The following is a 22,219-nucleotide window of genomic DNA, read 5'->3' on the forward strand; positions in this document are numbered from 1 at the left end:
TATTTGCCCCTCATAGAGCGTGATGCATGTCCTCATTTTCCAGCTCCTAGTTGCTCTGTTTTTCTTTTTCTTTTCTTCTTATGTTATCTGCAACCATTATTTTACTCCATTTGTTTTCCTTCATTTGTTCTCATTGTCTTCCTCATTCTCACCTTCTTTTCCTTCTCTTGATCCTCTTATTGGCTTACTCTTTATTGAGTTTTCCATTGCCTTTTTCCTCTTTTTCCTCTCTGCAATCCCTACCCTCATAATAAAACCTGGTAAAAAGTACTTCCACAGAAAAGGCAGAACATTAACATGTAGGGATTCACTCTGCCCCGATATTCCCAGAACAGTGCTGCTTGAGTCTAGCCCGAGCCCTTCTGGTGATTGCCCATCCATAGAGTCGGTAAGTTGACCAGAATCCCATTAGTCAATATTCAGTTACAGCTTACCACTCCATTACTTCTGTTCTTCAGAGAGGGGAATAGCTATGCCCCTCTCTTGCCCTACCTCCACTCCCACCCCCACCCCCCACTGCCACTCCCTGGCTCTTTTCCTCCACACTAAATGTTCAGAAGACATTATTTACCTGGGGAGGGGAAGACTGGGGAGGGGAAGCAGTGAGGGAAAGAAATATCTCCTATAATTATCTGTCCTGAGCCTTCCATCTCTCTCTCTCTCTTTTTTTTTTTTTTTTTTTTTGAGACCGAGTCTCGCTCTGTCGCCCAAATTGGAGCGCAATGGCATGATCTCGGCTCACTGCAACCTCCACCTCCCAGGTTCAAGCGATTCTCGTGCCTCAGCCTCCTGAGTAGCTGGGATTACAGGCACCCACCACCACGCCTAACTAATTTTTGTATTTTTAGTAGAGATCGGGTTTCATCATATTGGCCAGCCTGGTCTTGAATTCCTGACCTCAAATGATCTGCCTGCCTCAGCCTCCCAAAGTGTTGGGATTACAGGTATGAGCCACTGCACCTGGCTCTTCCATCTCAGTAGAAGATTCAAAAGAGCTAAATACTTGAGGAAAGAAGACATAATTGAGGCAAATACTGAGAATACCACAGAGGGTGAGAGGACCAAAGCATGAGGAACAAAGTTATAGATGTTTGCTTTCCATGATATTTCTGAGATATTAAAGAAATAGGCCCGGCGCGGTGGCTCACGCCTGTAATCCCAGCACTTTGGGAGGCCGAGGCAAGTGGATCACGAGGTCAGGAGATCGAGACCATCCCGGCTAACACGGTGAAACCCCATCCCTACTAAAAAAAATAAAATAAAATACAAAAAATTAGCCGGGTGTGGTGGCAGGCACCTGTAGTCCCAGCTACTCGGGAGGCTGAGGCAGGAGAATAGTGTGAACCCAGGAGGCAGAGCTTGCAGTGAGCAGAGACAGCGCCACTGCACTCCAGCCTGGGCGACAGAGCGGGACTCTGTCTCAAAAGAAAAAAAAAGAAATAGGAGCATAAATCATTCTTAGTCTAAATGAATTACAATCTAGTAGGAGAAACTACATGTCCTTTATGTAGGGGGTTCCCAGGATCATCCTTAGTTTCCACAATTTGCTAAAAGGACTCAAAAGATTCAGGAAAAGTTGCTATACTCTCAGGTACAGTTTGTTGTTGTTGTTGTTGTTGTTTTTGAGATGGAGTTTTGCTCGTCACCCAGGCTGGAGTGCAATGGCGAGGTCTCAGCTTACTGCAACCCCCACCTCCTGGGTTCAAGTGATACTCCTGCCTCAGCCTCCTGAGTAGCTGTGATTACAGGCGCCTGCCACCACACCTGGCTAATTTTTGTATTTTTAGTAGAAATGAGGTTTCTACCATATTGGCCAAGCTGGTCTTGAACTCCTGACTTCAGGTAATCCATCCTCTTCGGCCTCCCAAAGTGCTGGGATTACAGGCGTGAACCACTGCGCCAGGCCTAATCTATATCCTTTTGCTGTAATAAACTGTACCTGAAGCCAGGCATGGTGGCTCATGCCTATAATCCCAGCACTTTGGGAGGCCGAGGCAGGTGAATCACTTGAGGCCAGGAGTTCAGGACCAGCCTGGCCAACATGGCAGAAACCCTGTCTCCATTAAAAATACAAAAATTAGCCAGGTGTGGTGGTGCATGCCTGTAGCCCCAGCTATTCTGGAGGCTGAGGCAGGAGTATTGCTTGAACTCGGGAGGGGGAGGTTGCAGCGAGCCAAGATCGCACCACTGCACTAAAGCCTGGGCAACAGAGCAAGACTCTGTCTCAAAAAGAAAAAAAAAAAGGATACAGGTTAGAATTAGCAAAAGGGAAAAGGTGCATAGACCAAGTCCAGGAGAAGCCAGGAGCGAGCTTCCAGTTGCTCCCTCCAGCACAGCCCCACAGATAGTGCTTCATTCTCCCAGCAATAATGTATAACAAGACATATGAAGTCTTGCCAACCAGGGACATGCACCCAAGCCTTGGATTCCAGGTTTTTTATTGGAGATCCTGTAGGCATGCAGCACCTATGTGACTGGTCTTGGCTACTCACTTTCCAGCTTCCCAGAGATCAAACTGACATATCGTGGCCAAGGGCCTCACGTATATAAAACAGGTGTGAGCCATAGGTCACATCCCGAGCATAAACTCTCTGGTTAAATTAATACAGTATGGCCCAAACTCTCAAGCTCTCCTCTTATCAGGCAGGATATTCCAAAAGGGCAGCAGTAACCCCCCAGGAGCGAGTCAAGGGTCAATCCTCTCTTTGGAATGTGTACAATTTGAGTAACCTAAGCTTGCTAAGTTAACCCTTTATTGCACACCCAAGAAGTTTGTTATGTTGACTACAAAATTTTTAAAAAATTATCTAAATTTTTTATCTTCCTGATGGTAGAAAATTTGATGTAGTCATATTTGAGATAATTTGCTTTTATTTGTTTTGTTTTTGGTCATTTAAGTTTTAAACTCAATCAATACCATATTCATTCTCCCTTTTATCTATCGCTGATTTGAAGGTCCAAGGGTTTAAGAGGGCCATGGCATATATGGGGAAACACATTAGATTTTGGGAGGCATTCTTGGTTTACCGTGGCATATGTAGAGTGTGACTTGCCTCCATTCCCCCCCCCCCACAATAAAACATCTGCAAATATTTTTTGTTGTTGTTTTTAAGAAACTGGGTCTTGCTATGTGGCCAAGGCAGACCTCAAACTCCTGAGATTGAGTGATCATCCCTCCTCTGCCTCCTGAATAGGGGGTATTGCAGGCACAGGTCACCCTACCCGGCTAACAATAAAGGTTTTGTTTTCGTTCTTTTTAGAGACTGAATCTCGCTATGTTGCCCAGGCTGGAGTGCAGTGACTATTCACAGGCATGGTTATAGTGCACTGTGGCCTGAGACTCCTGGTCTTAAGTGATCCTCCCACCTCAGCTTCCTGAGAAGTGAGGACTACAGCAGTGCACCCTTGTGCTTGGCTTCCATTGGCTTTTGACTGTGGGCCTCCCCATGGACCCCACTGAGACAGTCTGAGATGGCCTTTGGTGCCTACTCATTGCATTCTCCTTATCCTGACTCAAGTCATCCAGACCTCTCAGCTACTTCTGGAAGTCTGAGAATCTTTTCCTTCTTCCTCTAAATCTATAAGAAATTGGATGAAGGGGTTAGTTCAGACCCTGTATGTCTAAACACGCCTCACAATCAGAGTTCTACTGAAAAATGATTTTCTTTTTTCTTTCTTCTTTTTTTTTTCGAGATGGAGTTTCACTCTTGTTGCCCAGGCTGGAGTTCAATGGCGCGATCTCAGCTCACCGCAACCTCTACCTCCCGGGTTCAAGTGATTATCTTGCCTCAGCCTCCTGAGTAGCTGGGATTACAGGCATGCGCCACCAAACCCAGATAATTTTGTATTTTTAGTAGAGATGGGGTTTCTCCATGTTGATCAGGCTGGTCTCGAACTCCCGACCTCAGGTGATCTGCCCACCTTGGCATTCCAAAGTGCTGGGATTACAGGCGTGAGCCACCGCACCCAGTCCTGAAAAATGATTTTCTTTTTCTTTTTTTTTTTTTTGAGACGGAGTCTTGCCTGTCACCCAGGCTGGAGTGCAGTGGTGCGATCTCGGCTCACTGCAAGCTCCATCTCCTGGGTTCACGCCATTCTCCTGCCTCAGCCTCCTGAGTAGCTGGGACTGCAGGCACCCACCACCATGCCCGGCTAATTTTTTTGTATTTTTAGTAGAGACGGGGTTTCACTGTGTTAGCCAGGATGGTCTCGATCTCCTGACCTCGTGATCCACCTGCCTCGGCCTCCCAAAGTGCTGGGATCACAGGCCTAAGCAAGCCACTGTGCCTGGCCGAAAAATGATTTTCTTAAGTGTCCCTGGAAGTTATAGAATTTCCACCCACTAGCACCTTTTGAGGGGTGGGATGAGAAATCTTACTAGCATCTAATGCTTTTTTTTTTGAGACGGAGTTTAGCTCTTGTTGCCCAGGCTGGAGTGCAATGGCACGATCTTGGCTCACTGCAACCTCTGCCTCCCAGGTTCAAGCAATTCTCCTGCCTCAGTCTCCCGAGTAGCTGGGATTACAGGCATGCAACACCATGCCGGGCTAATTTAACGTTTTTAGTAGAGACAGGGTTTCTCCATGTTGGTCAAGCTGGTCTTGAACTCCTGACCTCAGCTGATCCGCCTGCCTTGGCCTCCCAAAGTGCTGGGATTACAGGCATGAGCCACCGTGCCCAGCCAGCATCTGATGCTTTTATTCTCCTTGCTGATGCCCTTCTCTTCCAGTTCAGACAGCTTTGATCTCCTCTCCCATAGGTGGTGGTAGTGGTGCAGTTAAGAAACAAGAAACAGCGCATCATCCAATTAGGCGGAAGCACAGGATGGATATGGGAAAGCAGTAACATCAGGCAGGAAGATCAGATGGGAATAAAATTGTGGACAGCTTTGGATGCAGTGGAGAGCCACAGAAAATTATGGGATAAGGGAGGGACATAGGATGAGAGCTGTAATTAAGGAAGAGTAATCTATTGGTAGTGTGGATCTTTGTGAAATATATTTGAACACGCTTTGTAGGGCAACAATATCCAAATAAAGAAATCATATGATTAAGAAAAACAAACAGTAAATTCTGGACTTGAAGTTCCATATATGTGAACAAAGTACAATGTACGATTGTTTTACTCATGTGAAATTAGGAAGGCTAAAACGATGGAAGATAATTTTCTGTAAAACCATGGTGATTTGAAAAACTTTAAGCTAGTGGGTTTGATCAAATTACATGGAATTCTTTCAAAACCAGCCTATTCAATTTTACCTCTCAGTTTTCCTTCCCTACCACCATCATCTGGGGAATAAGAGGGACTTGTGTTTAGTAGGCTTGAATCCTGTATACCACCTATGTAATGAATTTTTAGCATATTAAGGGAGTTGATTTTTGAATACAAAATTCCATTCCTATTATGTGAATGTTTTCAAGGTGTAGCTTCAAAAATATACAATACGGTTTGAATTCTGGGGAAGGAGTGTTCAACTTTGGGGTGGCTTTAGGGGATAACAGGTAAGTCAGAATTTTGAAGGAACTAAAACAAAGGGAACGGCGTGTACAAAGCAGGGTGGCCTTACAGTTGCTGCAGCATGAAGCATGAGAGTTGCGGCGACTTCAGCTTGAGAGGCATATACGGACGAAATCATGGAGGGATTTTGTAAGTGGGTGAAGACATGTGGGACAGACTTCCGTTTCTGGACCCACCCAGGTCAGAATCACTTGAGATGCTATCAAAATTGAATAACTGAATACGGAGGTGGCCCAAGCACCTGCTTTTCACTAAGCTTCTCAAGTTATTCTTATGCAAACTAAGGTTTAAGAGCTACTTCCATGCAAAAAAACAAACAAACAAAAAATCCCAAGCTTAAACAGGAACCAATGGGTGGGGGAGGCGGGAAGAGCCGGTGAATGTCTTGTGATTAAGTAAAAGAACCTCCCACTTGAGGCCTACGGAGATTGTGTTTAAGGGTAAGGTCTTGAAGGAAGGCTACGTTGCCTAGCCCTCCCCCAGTGCCATCCTATATAGTCCTCCAGGAAAACTGTGATTTTAGCAAAGCCTTTCATGACCCACTCCATCTTTCTCTAAAGTCCAGTACCGCTTCATTAGTATTGACAAAAAAAAAAAAAAAAAAGGTAAATACTTCTTAAAGTTACGTGTTACAAAATCTTGTTTCCTTCATTCCGTTTCTATTCTTCAAGTTCCTTAAAAGCTGCGCCATTTTTTGAGTGAAAAATGTGCGTAACTTCTGATATCAGCGTAGAGAGGTGAGGGAGGGAGGGAATAAAATAAGAGGGAGGGAGGAAATACAAAAGAATCTTGAAGTTATGAATTATTTGGGCATCAGTATTGAGGTTTATTTTTGCTTAATGATGCTATATTTATGCAATAAAAACATTTGCCAATCTGTATTAATTCCTGGGAAAACGAACCATTTTTAGTCACTTAAAAAGCAAATCAATGACTTTAAAAATTAATTTCACTTTTCATTGGGGAAACCCTTTAAAAATTTCCAACTTGCACGAGAACTTCCCCCCCTTATTCTTCATACTCATTCATTCTAGAGATGAGTAAAATTAGGTTGCAATATCCCTGCTGCCTCCAGAGTACCTCTTTCACACAGTATTTCAAAAAATTATTTCCTTGTTTGCTCTTCAGTACCTCCACTTCTTCCTCCAGTGACCCTCCTACCATATTTACTCCTCCTACAAGACCAGGTCTCCAGTAATGAAATCAGAGTTTTCCAAGCAGTTACTTAATTAACGGCATTGAGTAGACAAGTGAGGTCCCGCCCCCTAGGAGGAGCTAACACCGCGGACCGAATCAGGCGGATGGTCGTTAACAAATGAACCCTTAATCTTTTCAGAGGAGGAAACATACACAAAGACCCAATCAGAGGCCGCGATTTCAGGCGTCCGGAGGGGGCGCGGCTGGGCAAGCACCTCCCACTTCCCAACCTCCCGCCGCGGCCGACGGAGCCTCGCGGGCTCCAACAGGTCCCGCCCCCTCGCCAGGCGCGGCCGCTATTGGGCGGCGTGCTCCACACCGAAGCCTCAGTTGCTGGGAGAGGGAGGGCGGGGGCGGGGGCGGGGCCTGAGGTGGGCCGGGGGGATGAAGAGAAAGGCGGGGAGGCAAGGGCGGGCTGGGCGTATTCCACGAGCGCCTCGGCGGTTGGCGAAGCGGACGGGGTGCAGCCTCCCCGGTGCGAGGAACGGTCTCCGCTGACAGATACCCTCCTTCCGGCCGCGCCACTCGGGAGGCGGATCCCCTGGGCCTGAGGAGGCTTCCCCCGCCCGGCTTGCTTTCCCTCCCTCGCTGGCCCTGCCGCGAGTCCACCGAGCGGCCTCTGAGGAGCAGCCGCAGGAGGAGGAGGAGGTCGTCGGGGGCGGCGGGCGGAGACCGCGCTCTCGCTTCCCCGGCGGCGGCGGGGGCAGGACAATGGAGGTGGCGGTGGAGAAGGCGGCGGCGGCGGCGGCAGCGGCCTCGGCTGCGGCCTCCGGGGGGCCCTCGGCGGCGCCGAGCGGGGAGAACGAGGCCGAGAGTCGGCAGGGCCCGGACTCGGAGCGCGGCGGCGAGGCGGCCCGGCTCAACCTGTTGGACACTTGCGCCGTGTGCCACCAGAACATCCAGAGCCGGGCGCCCAAGCTGCTGCCCTGCCTGCACTCTTTCTGCCAGCGCTGCCTGCCCGCGCCCCAGCGCTACCTCATGCTGCCCGCGCCCATGCTGGGCTCGGCCGAGACCCCGCCACCCGTCCCTGCCCCCGGCTCGCCGGTCAGCGGCTCGTCGCCGTTCGCCACCCAAGGTGAGAACCGGCCGCGGCCGCCGGGGAGCCCGGGGAGAGGGCCAGGAGGGGGCGGGCGCCCTTGTGCGGCGCGACCCGCTGTCATGTCGCCGCCGCCAGGGGTGCGCGGCGGGGGAGGGGCGAGCAGGAGGGTCTGTGCTGGCGACGGTGACATGGAGGGCCCGCGCTCTGCGGCGTGTCGCGCTCGGCCAGCAACTTCCCCGGGCTCTGTGGACTTGACCGCGCCGCCGCCGCTGCTCCGCATTCTCAACAGCCGGGCGGCCCCTGCCACCCGCACTTTTGCAGACCTCTGTCGGAGTCTCCTGCAGCCGGAATCTCGGGTTCTTTGCCGGCTGCAGCCAGTTAACTGCTACCCGCCCGCTGCCTCCACAAAGCTTTGTCCAGGTCCATATGATCCTGATCATCTCGTCTATACCCCCGTTATTTGAGCTGCAGGGGAGAAGGGAGGGATGAAGATGAAGTGATGGTGACTTTCTTTGATGATTGATTGCAGATCGGATGTCATTTATTTCTTATCTTGCATGTTTGGGGCTCTTTACCTTAATGAGTTCCCAGTTCTCTTCCCTCTCCTCTGCTGGGGACAAAGGAACCAAGAGACGTTGTTTTGTTGTGTGTCTCTTTCAAAGGTTTTATTTTGAGACGGCGAAGAGAAATAATACAAAGTGATTTGGGTTTTCTGGTATTTTATAGATAAAGCTGGAAGTTACTGTTCTCTTTGTGGTGTTTATTACTGTAAACTTAGACTTTTGACAGGTGTTCCATTGCTAACTTTAACAGGTTTGAAACATTTAAAGTAAGTTTGAGTACAGTTTCGGGTAGAACACTTGGCGGTTTTTAAATTTTATTGTTGCAAATATTTGAGCACCTCCTTTTTAAAAATACAGTGTAACTGGAAAAGCATTTTTAATACTTTTTAGAGGAAATAGTTGATTTAGTTTGAAATAAAATGCTAATTAAGTAATTATGCTAGGTCAAGGGGCGTATGAAATGGATACTTCAAATAGATTGTGGTCTGAGACTCATTTATTAACTGCATGTTAGGAGCAGTATCCACTTGTAGGAGACAGTTTTCCGTGGGTCTCCGTTTCTTCACTCTTGCCAGCACCCTTGCCAGGGAGATACTGACTGCCCTTTGTTTCTATTTTTTCACGGATATTATCTAAAGAGCAGCCTTGAAAGATAGAGATAGTGTCTTCCACCAGAGCAAAAGGCGAGGATACATATTATCCAGTATAATAAGAATAATGTCTCCCTCTGGAGCGAAAGGGTAGGCATGCTTACTGCCCATCTTAAAAGATTAGGGTTCCCTAAGCTTAGGGTTCCTCTCCTGTAGAGAAGGAACTGCCTGTGTAGATGTCAACTGGCTCTCTTTACGTTGCCCAATGGGAACCTGGAGTTCTGAGAACTAGTGCAAAAATCTTGATGATGCTTTGGCTTATGCTGTTCCTGTGAGTAAAAAACAAACTGCCCTGTGTCTCTGACCCTTGAGTGTCTTCTGTCACCATCCATGAAACTGGTAAGGTTATTTGTTAGCTTGCAAGTTGGACACTCTCAGATCCTTCACAGTGGTTTGTTATGAAGAGGCCCACGACTGGAAAGTTCGAACAGGTGAAAGCTTAAACCTTAGTTCTTATTTATTTATTTATTTATTTATTTTTTGAGACGGAGTCTCCTTCTTGTTGCCCAGGCTGGAGTGCAATGGTGCGATCTTGGCTCACCGCAACCTCTGCCTCCTAGGTTCAAGCGATTGTCCTGTCTCAGCCTCCCGAGTAGCTGGGATTACAGGCATGCGCCACCACGTCCGGCTAATTTTGTATATATATATATTTTTTTTTTTGGTAGAGGCGGGGTTACTCCATGTTGGTCAGGCTGGTCTTGAACTCCCGACCTCAGGTGATCCGCCTACCTTGGCTTCCCAAAGTGCTGGGATTACAAGTGTGAGCCACCGCACGTGGCCTGTTCTTATTTCTTAGACACAGTTTAAGGTTGGTTTTTCCTTCCTTCCTTCCTTCTTTCCTGCGTTCTTACCTTCCTACCTTCTTACCTTCCTACCTTCTTACCTTCCTACCTCGCTTTGTCGTTCAGGCTGGAGTGCAGTGGCACAATCTCAGCTCACTGCAACCTCTGCCTCCCTGGTTCAAGCGATTCTTGTGCCTCAGCTGGGCGCCACTCCTGGCTAATTTGTGTTTAGTTTTAGTAGAGACGGAGTTTTGCCATGTTGGCCAGGCTGGTCTGGAACTCCTGACCTCAGGTGATCCACCTGCCACAGCCTCTGTAGGTGCTGGGATTACAGACGTGAGCCACCCCGCCCGGCCTCTTCCATTTATATTTTAAATGGTTAAACAGGCTTGTAGCCAATTAAGATCTGAATTGTGCATGATTATAGAATTATGACATATTGTTTGCCTGGCCATGACATATGGACTTGAATTAATGAGAACATGGGTCGTAAAGTTATCATCCTCAATTCTGAGACAAGTTTGTGATTCCATACTTCTCAAAATGTTCTGTGTAATTACAATCTGAATATTTTTTATCTTTATGCTGTATTGTAAGCAAGAGTTCAAAGAAAGCATTTAAATTGGAAGATGTTTTTGTTTTTATACTAAGAAAAACGTTTTAACAAATTGTACTTAAAAATACACCTAAAAAGGATTAAAGTTATCTTTAAAAAATTAAAAATGCTATCCTGAGTCTTAGTGACTTGGGTATTTTGTCCCTTTATCTCTCCTTGCATACTTATTTTAATACTAGCTGAAGCAAAAATTTAGACATTTCTTTTTTTTTTTTTTTTGAGACGGAGTCTTACTCTGTCGCCCGGGCTGGAGTGCAGTGGTGCGATCTCGGCTTACTGCTAGCTCTGCCTCCCGGGTTCAGGCCATTCTCCTGCCTCAGTCTCCTGAGTAGCTGGGACTACAGGAACATGCCACCATGCCCGGCTAATTTTTTTATATTTTTTAGTAGAGACGGGGTTTCACCGTGTTAGCCAGGATGGTCTCGATCTCCTGACCTTGTGATCCGCCTGCCTCGGCCCCCAAAAGTGCTGGGATTACAGGTGTGAGCCACCGCACCCAGCCAAATTTATACATTGCTTAACTAAATAACGGGTTCATTTGATCAAACCAGTTCTTCATTTTCCTACTGAATTTGTGAGTACAGGCATCACAAGTCAAGTAATATCTATTACACAAAGGTTAAATAGGTAGTTGGGATGGAGAACTGTGTGAGCCTTGGGGTAAAATGATAGGAAATGATGGGGAGTACAAGCAGGGGGGCAGACTCTTCTTAGCTATAGCAATTTGTCATGTGAGTGCAGGGCAAGTATTGAAGGATCTTTTACTTATTTAATGCAAATTCTGAATCTGGATTTTTGAACAAAATTTTTCTAGTATTAGATATTGTCAAGTAATTAAAAATGTGTGAATATTTATACACATAAATATATATACACACAATTAATTTATGGGCCCATGCTATAGGCCAAACAATAGGTTTGTTGAGGCCAAATATGTTATATTTCATACACTTTTTAGATTTCAAAAACTGGAGATTTTCGAAGTTTAACACCACTAAACTTTAACACCTAAAAAAAAATTTAGATTTTTAGGCCCCTCCCTCCTGAAAATCTGATTCTACCTAATCTGGCATAGTTGCAGAATGCTAGGGTATAATACAGTTATACTCTAGAATTGTTTCTTTAATGCAAGCAGTATTCTAAAGCTGTTTCAGATCTAGGTTCCCTTTCTATAAAATACTTTTCATGCTCTCTTCGTCATCCTAAATGAATTTCATGGGGAAAAAAAATCCTAACACATTTTTCTTACAAAAGTAAACATAATGTTTGAACTGTTTTAAAGGAGAAATAAAATGAAGCAAATAACAGCAGAAAAGTATAATTTATAAATGCTCAGGTACAATTACACTGGCCACCAAGCTCCCATTGAGAACATTTGTTTTAAAACTTCGGTTTAACTGTCCTTTTTTCTCAGGCTACATGTTGGAAGGAATGAGGGTGAATGACCACAAGTTAAAATTGGATGACTCTTTCAGTCTTGACTGTCATTTTCTTAGTATGCAGTTATATCTAGGAGAGAGGCAAAACTTTAGGAAATGGATTTTCTTTTACGTACGTTAAGAAAACAAACTGATCTTAGAGAAATGTTATAATATTTTGTAGTATTTTGTGTTGTTAACGTACTGTTCAGCTAATGAGTAGCAAACTGGGAGTTTGAGAGCAGTTTTTTCCTCTATACCTAAAAGACAATATTGAGGAGCTATTTTTAACAAATACTGAGAACATACTTTTGAAAGGTATTATTTGTCTAGAGAGGGTTAAAATATAAGACTAAATCCCTTTTCCAAGATTTCTTTACTAACTGGCAGTATACAAGATACGTAACTATTCTGGGACTGATTTCTTGGCAAAAAGTATAAATCCATCTCATGAGTGCAATCTTTAATGGCAAAGGGTTAATATTTAAGAATGATCTGTGTTACCTGTCAGTCCTATATATATAAAAATATACATATTTTTATTCACCTGTTAGTAGGTATCAGTATTTTTTAGTTTGGAGCTATTATGAATAAAACTTAAAGGTATTTGTAGAAAAGTCTTGGTGTGGATACACTGTCATTTCCCTGAGGAAATAACTTAGAATTGGAATTTCTTGTTTTTATGATAAATGTATGTTTACACTGCTTGTACTACTTTATAGACCCTCCAGCAGTTCTCTCCAAAGTTTGTTCACACTCTCCCCAGTTTTGGGTATTGTCTTTAAAAGTTTTTTTTGTTTTTGTTTTTGAGACGGAGTCTCACTCTGTTGCCCAGGCTGGAGTGCAGTGGTGCCATCTCGGCTCACTGCAACCTCCACCTCCAGGGTTCAGGCGATTCTCCTGCCTCAGCCTCCCAAGCAGCTGGGATTACACTACACCTGGCTAATTTTTTCGTATTTTTAGTAGAGACAGGGTTTCACCATGTTGGCCAGGCTGGTCTTGAACTCTTGACCTCAGGTGATCCACCTGCCTCGGCCTCCCAAAGTGCTGGGATTACAGGCGTGAGCCACTGTGCCTGGCCTGTCAGTCTTTTAAATTTTAACCATTCTAGTAGGTGAGAAAAGCTATCTCATGGTTTTGGTTTTCATTTTTGTGATGAATAATGATGAGCATCTTTTCTTGTGCTTAGTAGTCATTCTTTTTTGGTGAGATTTTGGTTTGTCTTTTGCAAATTTCAAAACTTAAGTTGCCTTTTTTTTTTTTTTTTGGAGACAGCATCTCACTGTGTTGCCCATACTGGAGTGCAGTGGCGCCATCTCAGCCCACTGCAACCTCCGCCATGTTGCTCAGGCTGGTCTCTCAACTCCTGAGCTCAAGTGATCACCCATCTCGTCTCCCAAAGTGCTGGGATTATGGGTGTGAGCCACCACGCCTGGCTGGGAGTTTGCCTTTTTATTGAAAAGTAAAGTTCTTTGTATATATTCTATATCTAGGTCCTTTGTCAGATACATGTATTGCAGGTATTGACTCTGGCTTGCATGCTCATTTTCTTGGTGTGTTTTGAAGAGCTAAAGGTTTAAATTTTGATTGTCTGGTTTATCAATTTATTTTATGGTTAATGACTTCTGTGTCCTATCTAACAATTTTTTGCCTACCCCAAGTTTACTAAGGTTTTCTCCACTTTTTAACCCAGCATTTTTATAGTTTTAGCTTTAAAATATAAACCTGTAATCCATTTTGTGAGTTATTTTTTGTGTGAGGTTGAGGTTCATTTTTTTTTAAACTGTATGTTAAAACACCATTTATTAAAGACAGTACTTTTTCATTATATTATTTTGGCATTTTTATACAAAAATCAGCCATCTGTGTGTGGTCTGTTCTTTATTGATTTGTCCATTCAGCTAATACATAATGTTTTTTGATTACGGTACTCTTCTCAGCAAATTTTGAAATTTGACAGTTTGTTCTTTTTCAAAATTCTTTTGATTCTTTGAAGTCATTTGCATTTCTTTATACATTTTAGAATCAGCTTTTCAGTTTCTACGCAAAAGTCTGTCATGGTTTTGATTGGAATTACATTGAATCTAGATATCAATTTGGGTAAGGGGGAAATGTGTTTTGTTTTGTTTTGTTTTTTTGAGATGAGTCTTGGTCTGTTACCAGGCTGGAGTGCAGTAATGTGATCTCTGCTCACTGCAACCTCCGCCTCCCAGGTTCAAGTGATTCTCCTGCCTCAGCCTCCTGAGTAGCTGGGACTATAGGCATGCGCCACTACGCCCAGCTGATTTTTGTATTTTTTAGTAGAGACGGGGTTTCACCATGTTGGCCAGGATGGTCTCGATCTCTTGACCTGGTGATCTGCCCGCCTCGGCCTCCCAAAGTGCTGGTATTGACAGGCGTGAGCCACTGCACCCAGCCATAATGTTCTTAACAATATTGGTTCTTCCAATCTGTGAATATGTTTTATCTTTTAAATTCTCGGCACTGTCTTGTGGTTTTCATTGTAGCATTCTTGTACAATTTTTGTTTACATAGTATAAATATTAAACATTTTATAATGTTAAATGATATCGTATATGATATTTTTAAAATTTTCATTTCAAACTGTTGGTAGTATATTGAAATACGATTATTGGTTTCATCCCATTATCTTGCTAAATTCGATTATTAAGTATCTTTTTTTGTTTGTTTGTTTCAAGGACTCCTTAGGATTTTCTATGTAGTCTACAGGGAGATAGCTTTACTTCTTGCTTTCTATTCTTAATAATTTATGTCGTCTTATTGCACCAGCAAGGACTCCAATACAATATTGACTAGAAGTTGAATTTCAGTATTAAATGAGAAAGGATTTCCTTACCTTATTCCTCATCTTAGGAGGAAAACACTCAATTGTTCACCATTAATATGTTAGCTGTTTTCTATAGATGCCCATTATCAAAATGAAGAAGTTCCCTTCTATTTTTAATATGCTGAGAATTTTTATTATGAATGGGTGATGAATTTTGCCATGTACTTTTCCTGTGTCTATTGAAATGGTCATGCAATTTGTCTCCTTTTTTTGTTAATGTATGAATTATGTTGATTTTTAGATGTTAAATCAATCTTGCATTCTTGAGATATACCTCACTTGGTTTTGCTACAGGTATTTTGAAGCTTTTATGAATTGCCTGCCCTTTTTTAAGGTGAAATGTTCTTTGTTTCCTATAATGCTTTGTTATGGTCTACTTTGCCTGATATTAATGCCATTGTTTTTTTAATCTATGTGTTTGAATGGTATATTTTTCCCATGCTTTTACTTCTAGCTTTTTAAAGTATCTCCTAGATAGCGTATAGTTGTCTTACTTTTTTATCCCAGCTTTTAATTTTTGCTTTTGTTTAATCCATTTATATTTTATGTAATTGTTGGTATGGCAAGGTTTAAGACTGACATCTTTTTATTTGTTTTCTCTTTGTTCCTGCTTGGCCTCCAGTATCTTTGCTTCTCTCTCAATCCCTTAGCAGCTGCTCTCTGGTAAACTTCCCATGGACTTGCTCTGCACATGCGTAGTAGCCTTCAGCCAAGAACTTGGCAAAACCCTTACATAGACTACTGGCACCCTTTCTCTGTTCAGCTCCCTTCTCCCAAGTGCTTTGCCCTATATATTCCATCTGGTTCACAATCCCCGAATCTCTCTGGCTCCTTTGCTATATTCTGCATTGGCTGTAGCTCCATGAACCATGATCACAAAATAGTCCTCAGTTAGAGAATCAAGTTTTAGGGGGCTTATTCACCTGAGCTTTTCTTTCCTCATGGATCGCAGTACTGCATTGCCTTTTGTCCATTGTCTGAAAAGTTGCCTAAGGTATCTGTCCTGGTAATATACAGTAATTAATGACAGGAAAGCTTGTCTCAGTACTAGTTACTCTATCCTGGTGGAAAACTGATGTCAGAAGAATGCTTTTTAATTTCATTGTACCTTTTTAAGTATACCCAAATGTGGGTAATTTGTAAACTTTCATTTTTAGGTCTCTAGATTTCTCTTTTTAATTTTTCTTCGAGAAGTTAAACTATCACCTAGATGCACAAGTTTTTCAAATTTCTTTCTGCAATGTAACCTTGACCCCTTTCTCAATTTTTTTTTTTTTTTGAGACAGTGTCTCGTGCAGTGGCCATCTTGGCTCACTGCAACCTCTACCTCCCCGGTTCAAACAATTCTCCTGCCTCAGCCTCCCAAGTAGCTGAGATTACAGGCACATACCACCACACCTTGCTAATATTTTTGTATTTTTAGTACAAACGGGATTTTACACTGTTGGCCTTGAACTGCTGACCTCAGGTAATCCACCCGCCTCAGCCTCCCAAAGTGCTGGGATTACAGGTGTGAGCTGCCGAGCCCTTTCTTAATTTTACTCCAGCATTTTGAATACACACTTAGACCAGTAGTCTCCAAAATGGCATGACTAAGTGCCATTATATTTTATTCTATAATGTGGTGTGGCACACCACATATGCAATAAAATATCCATTCAGGTGAGGGAAGACATTAGAACTTCTTTTCAGAAATTGAGCTTTAAAGTACTTGATATATAGTTTGTCACAGTCACATGAATAAGCATGTCAAATGGCTACATTTCACATACGCTGTATGGAGTATCCTGAGAGAAGGGATTAAGGCTGCCTTAAGCCCAAATGGTATTTGTGTGAGTTAGAAAAAAGAGTCCTCTTGACATACAGGACCAAAGGATGTGTGCCTTAGGAAGTGGAATGTGGACCCCCATTTGCCTGTAAGTCTACATTTCCCCTCCAGTCAGGCAGTTCCTTGTACTGTATAACCTATCTTAACTGTACACAGCTGCCCTAGAGGTCATGGGATTTCGATACTGCAGACTCTGTTGTTTGTTTTTGCCTCCTACAAGTATAATTTTTTTTTTTTTTTGAGATGGAGTCTCTCTCTGTCACCAGGCTGGAGTGCAGTGGTGTGATCTTGGCTCACTGCAACCTCTGCCTCCTGGGTTCAGGCGATCCTCCTGCCTCAGCCTCCCAAGTAGCTGGGAGCATAGGCGTGTGCCACCACACCCAGCTAGTTTTTGTGTTTTTAGTAGAGACAGGGTTTGACTATGTTGGTCAGGATGGTCTCAATCTCTTGATCTGCCCACCTCGGCCTCCCAAAGTGCTGGGATTACAGATGCGAGCCATCGCACCCAGCCTTTGTAACATAATTTTATGTGTACTAGTATAAGTAGGTTTATGGGTTTTAATATCTGTTTTTAACTGAATGTCAAAAAATAGAAGATTATGGTAGGCCATTACCAGGCCTCTGGCATAAAACCCTTAATCTCATTTCCTAGGGAAGTCCCATATGGAGGCTGCTCACAAAAGCCCCTTAATTTCAGCAGTTTGGGAAGTCCCTAAGTTGTAGGATATAGGGCACATGTATAATAACCTTAAAAAGTGATCCCTTGTTTCAATTAACGACAGAGACAGTTCCATTTAAGTCTGTAACTTCACCAGTGTTGTATAGATGGATGTATACCTGTCATTCTTGGGACCTGAATATGCAATTAGCTGACAAGGGGATTAGCTGGCAAGGAGATCCCTGTCCTATAGAAAGCTGTAGCTGTTACTGTCTCACTTTGTGTTTCATGTTATCAGTGTGTGGAGTTGATGGAGCTTTAATTTTTCACCAGCTTTAAATTATTTGAATCTTAGAAGTCTTATTTTCAGTTATGATAAAGATAGTACTCCTTTGCAGGTAGAATAGCATTAAAGTGGCAGAGCTGGCACTTTATAGGCTCTTATCAGTTTTATTGTGAGGTTAACAACTGATTATCTAACCAGATCTAACAAGAAGTGGGCCTAAAAGTTCAAAATTAACAAGATTACTCTTTGAAATTGACTGACATCCTCCATTACAAATGATGGACCATGCATTAAGTGTATACTGCATCTGAAAGCATTAGATGACAATAGTGTGAAGCTATCTTGATTAGCAAAACATTTAAAAATATTTATTTCATCTTGATTTTATTCCTTATATGTTTTACGCTAATATGATTTATTATGTATAGGATGTACTAGCACTGTAGTATATGTACAGTACATGTTGAAATATTTGTGTCTAAAATAAACATAACTATTATCTGAATTGCCTCAATATTTTTGCTTTTCATCTAGTCTTTCAAAACCTTTTTCAAATGCCATATCCTCTTTGACATTATGAAACCACCTTATTTCTCAAAGGACTTTCTTCTGATTTTTTTCTAATATAAATAATCTATAGGTTCTCATCTCATAGTATAATAAATTTATTTATTTTTATTTTATTTATTTATTTATTTATTTTGAGACAGAGTCTCACTCTGTCATCCAGGCTGGAGTGCAGTGGTGCGATCTTGGCTCACTGCAACCTCTGTCTCCTGGGTTCAGGTGATTCTCATGCCTCAGCCTCCCCAACAGCTGGGATTACAGGTGTGCGCCACCACAGTTGGCTAATTTTTGTATTTTTAGTAGAGATGGGGTTTCGCCATGTTGGCCAGGCTGGTTTCAAACTCCTCACCTCAGGTGATCTGCCTGCCTCAGCCTCTCAAAGTGCTGGGATTACAGGCATGAGCCACCACGCCCGGCCTAGTATAATACATTTAAAAGAAAAATGTCTTCTATAGGAATTAGGAATCCTGACTACCAGAAGATCTTTATTTTATTTTGGTTATGGGTGAAGAGTCTCCCTTATATCTCTTACCAAAGGCAGCAGTGTTTTACAGGGTCATGCTCCTCCTGCAAGGTCAAGTAAGAGAAGACTAAAAAAAGAAAAAAAAACCAACCATGGAAAAGCATATAGGTGGAGAGATAGATAGTGGAAGCCAGATTGGGGTAGGTTAAACAATGAGAGGGAGATGAAGAGACATAGTTGGAAAGTTTAGACAACTCTGAAGTGGGGAGGAATGGGATAAGGTAATACTTAAGAGGAGAAAAAAAATAAGTTGAGGAAGGTTTCTTACTTTCTTTTTATATAAATCAGAGAGGCTTAAACACATTTAAACGGACATGGAAAGGACCCACGAGAACTACTGAATTTATAAAAAAAAAAAAAAAAGATTTGGTGAGGCTTCTGAGAAAGCAGAAAGGCATTGATCTGAGGCATGGGTAGAGATTGGTGACTTTGGATAGGAGACACACTTTCTCTTGTGAATAGGAGAGAAGGTAAGAATAGGTGCTAAATACAGGTGTGTGTGTCCTCAAAATGGGTGGAATTTCTGTATTCTGAGCCCCCCACTGATTTCTCCCTTAAATAGAAAGTGAGGTCATCTGCTGAGAATGAGAGGGTAACAGGAGTGGAACAAGGTTGAGAAGGGAGTTTTGAAGTTGACCATTAAAATGTAGTGTTAGTGCAGGTTGTGTCGAGGCTTGTTTGGTGCTAGAGACCATGAATTAACAGCGATACCTGTCTGTCTTCTTATAGTGCTATCTAGTGCCTCTTTGAAGCAGGGTATTTTAGGGCAGTGCTACTCAAGGCATGAGCCGCGAACTATTAGGGTCTGAAACAAGATAAGGACATTGCCACAGAATGTTGACCAGTGTACTGCTTCCTTCATCCAGCTGAACTAAATGTCAGCTGAACTAAATGATCTTGGTTGGTTTACATTCTGACACAAGCTCTTAAAAAAAATTTTTTTTAATAGAAACAGGGTCTCACTTAGTTAGTCAGGTTGAACTCCTGGACTCAAGCAGTTCTCCTGCCTTGGCCTCCCATTCAATCCCTTACGATGGTTAATAATTCCTTATGTTGGCTGGGTGTGTTGGCTCGTGCCTGTAATCCCAACACTTTGGGAGGCTGAGGCAGGCAGGTTACCTGAGGTCAGGAGTTCGAGACCAGCCTGGCCAACGTGGTGAAACCCTGTCTCTACTAAAATTACAAAAATTAACCAGGCGTGGTGGCGTGTGCCTGTAGTCCCAGCTACTCGGGAGGCTGAGGCAGGAGAATTGCTTGAACCCAGGAGGCGGAGGCTGCAGTTAGCCTAGATCATGCCACTGCACTCCAGCCTGGGTGACAGAACGAGACTCTGTCTCAAAAAAATGATAATAATTCCTTAAGTTAAACTTAATTTCAAATTAATGTGTGGTTTCTCTCTACTTACTGTACGCAGACTGATGCATCATTTTGGGCAACAGTGATTTGTCTTTTTCAGTGCCTTACATTAAGAAACACATGATTGTCTTTCTGTCCTGTTGTTAGTGTTGGCCTTGATCACTTGTTTAAGGTGGTGACTGCCAGATTTCTCCACTCTAAAGCTATCTCCTCCTCTCCTTTTGTAATTAACAAATAACCTTTTAGGAGATACTTTGGAGTCTGTGTGAATATTCTGTTCCGAAAAAACTTAGATTGGCATCCACTGATTTCTTGCCTTTATCAGCTATTACTGTGATAGTACAAAATGGTTTTTCTATCACTCTATGCTTACTAGTTGATAGTCTGCTGTATGGATAACCATTTTCTTTTCCATTTATCTATCATGGACTTATGAAATATTTTAGTCAGTATGTTATAGCCATTCCTTTCTTTACTTCTTTTGACAATCAAATTGCCCTAATTTGGACAATAGAAACCTCTTAAAGTTGACAGTCACGGCTCACTACAGCCTTAACCTTCCAGGCCTGAGCCATCCTCCCACCTCAGCCTCCCAAGTAGCTGGCACCACAGGAATCTACCACCATACCTGGCTAATTTTTATTTTTATTGTAGAGACGGGATCTCCCTACATTGCTCAGTCTGGTCTTGGACTTCTGAGCTCAAGTGATTCTCCTGCCTTGGCCTCCCAAAGTGCTAGGATTACAGGCATGAGCCATGGCACCCAGTTGAGCACTTTTTTATTTCCTGGCAAAATAAGAATTTCTAGATTTATCTTGTACTTTTTCATTTTTTTTTTTTTTTTTTTGAGACAGAGTCTTGCTCTATCACCCAGGCTGGAGTGCAGTGGCGCTATCTCAGCTCATTGCAAACTCTGCCTCCCGGGTTCACGCCATTCTCCTGCCTCAGCCTCCCAAGTAGCTGGGACTACAGGCGTCTGCTACCGCGCCCAGCTAATTGTTTGTATTTTTAGTAGAGACGGGGTTTCACCATGTTAGCCAGGATGGTCTCGATCTCCTGACCTCGTGATCCACCCGCCTCAGCCTCCCAAAGTGCTGGGATTACAGGTGTGAGCCACCACGCCCGGCCTATCTTGTACTTTTTCTATGCCAGCTCTCCAAGGAGCCCCAATTCCTTATTTTGGTGAAATCCAGTTTATCTTTTATGGATTATTCTTTTGTGCCATATTTAAGAAATCTTTGTCTAACACAGGTATTTGATCCTGTTTTCTTCTTGGAAGTCCCATAGTTTTGAGGTTTACATTTAGGTCTATGATCCATTTTGAGTTAATGTTGGTATGTGGTATGAGATATGGATCCAAGTTCATTTTATATATGGATATGCAGTTTTTCTAGCATTGTTGTTAGAGGACTGTCCTTTCTCCACTGCATTGTCATTGTCAAAAATCAGTTGTCTGTGCATGTCTGTGTTTGTTTCTGGACTCTCTTCTGTTCCATTGGTCTTTTTGTTTATCTTTACACTAATATCATGCTGTTGAGTCTGTATTAAAGCCAAGAGATCTTATGTCAGGAAAACAATAGGGAAGATGTTCTATAGGGAATCCTTGTGTCTAACTGTAGAACTAAATTTAATGACAGAGAAAAGGGGTGACAAAGTAGTATGTACTTGTTATGCGCCCTAACAATGTAGATATAATACAGTTATTCAAGAGTATAAGGGATATCATTTATGTGAATACTTCCTGAGGAAGCTGTTAGAGAATTAAGTTTCAGCCAGCCGAGAAATGGTTTAATAGGCTCATTGATTGATTGTTTTATAAAACTTAACCAGGGCATCAAGAGATATTACTACTTTAAATAGATGCTGTGTGTTGTGGTATGGGAATGGTGAGGGGGGAAGAATGGAGCTAATTTCTGTGTTGCTTATACTAGGGAATCAAAAGATAGTATCTAACAAAGAGAGGACTTAAGGATATTATATAAAGATAACCATTAGGACAAAAACCCAAACCTTTCTGGATAACAAAAGAAGTATTGGCAGGGGGAAGGAGGTGGTGGGAAGGGTACAGAAAGGAGAGCAAAAGAAACAAATACAATGAAATTATATATTCTCACTGTGACAGAATTGAGACCATATAGTGTTATTAGTAAATGGGCTTAACTGGCCTATTAAGAGAAAAAATATTTTTGGGTTAACATAGCAAAATCCAACTCTGTGGTTTTGTTTTCTTTTGTTGCTGTTTTGAGTCTGAGTCTTGCTCTCTCGCCCTGGCTAGAGTGCAGTGGTGTGATCTCACTGCAACCTCCAGGGTTCAGGCAATTCTCCTGCCTCAGCCTCCCAAGCAGCTGGGACTACAGGAGCGATGCACCAT

General features: G+C 42.9%; 1 protein-coding gene across 4 annotated transcripts in view; it reads left to right on the forward strand.

The window, feature by feature from the left end:
* The first annotated feature begins 7,105 nt into the window (after positions 1 to 7,105).
* TRIM24 (tripartite motif containing 24) overlaps positions 7,106 to 22,219 on the forward strand; it is a 125,752-nt gene continuing 110,638 nt past the window's right edge. For 2 of the 4 annotated variants that reach the window (XM_055393199.2, XM_055393200.2), the window contains exon 1: positions 7,106 to 7,789. In XM_055393199.2, the coding sequence (XP_055249174.1) occupies positions 7,426 to 7,789 (364 nt within the window). In that variant the 5' untranslated portion in view covers positions 7,106 to 7,425. The remainder of the gene's footprint in view (positions 7,790 to 22,219) is intronic. The other 2 variants (XM_004046293.5, XM_004046294.5) reach the window with 1 other exon arrangement.

This window comes from Gorilla gorilla, chromosome 6 (genome assembly GCF_029281585.2).
Source record: "Gorilla gorilla gorilla isolate KB3781 chromosome 6, NHGRI_mGorGor1-v2.1_pri, whole genome shotgun sequence".
In the NCBI taxonomy this organism is placed as follows: domain Eukaryota; kingdom Metazoa; phylum Chordata; class Mammalia; order Primates; family Hominidae; genus Gorilla; species Gorilla gorilla.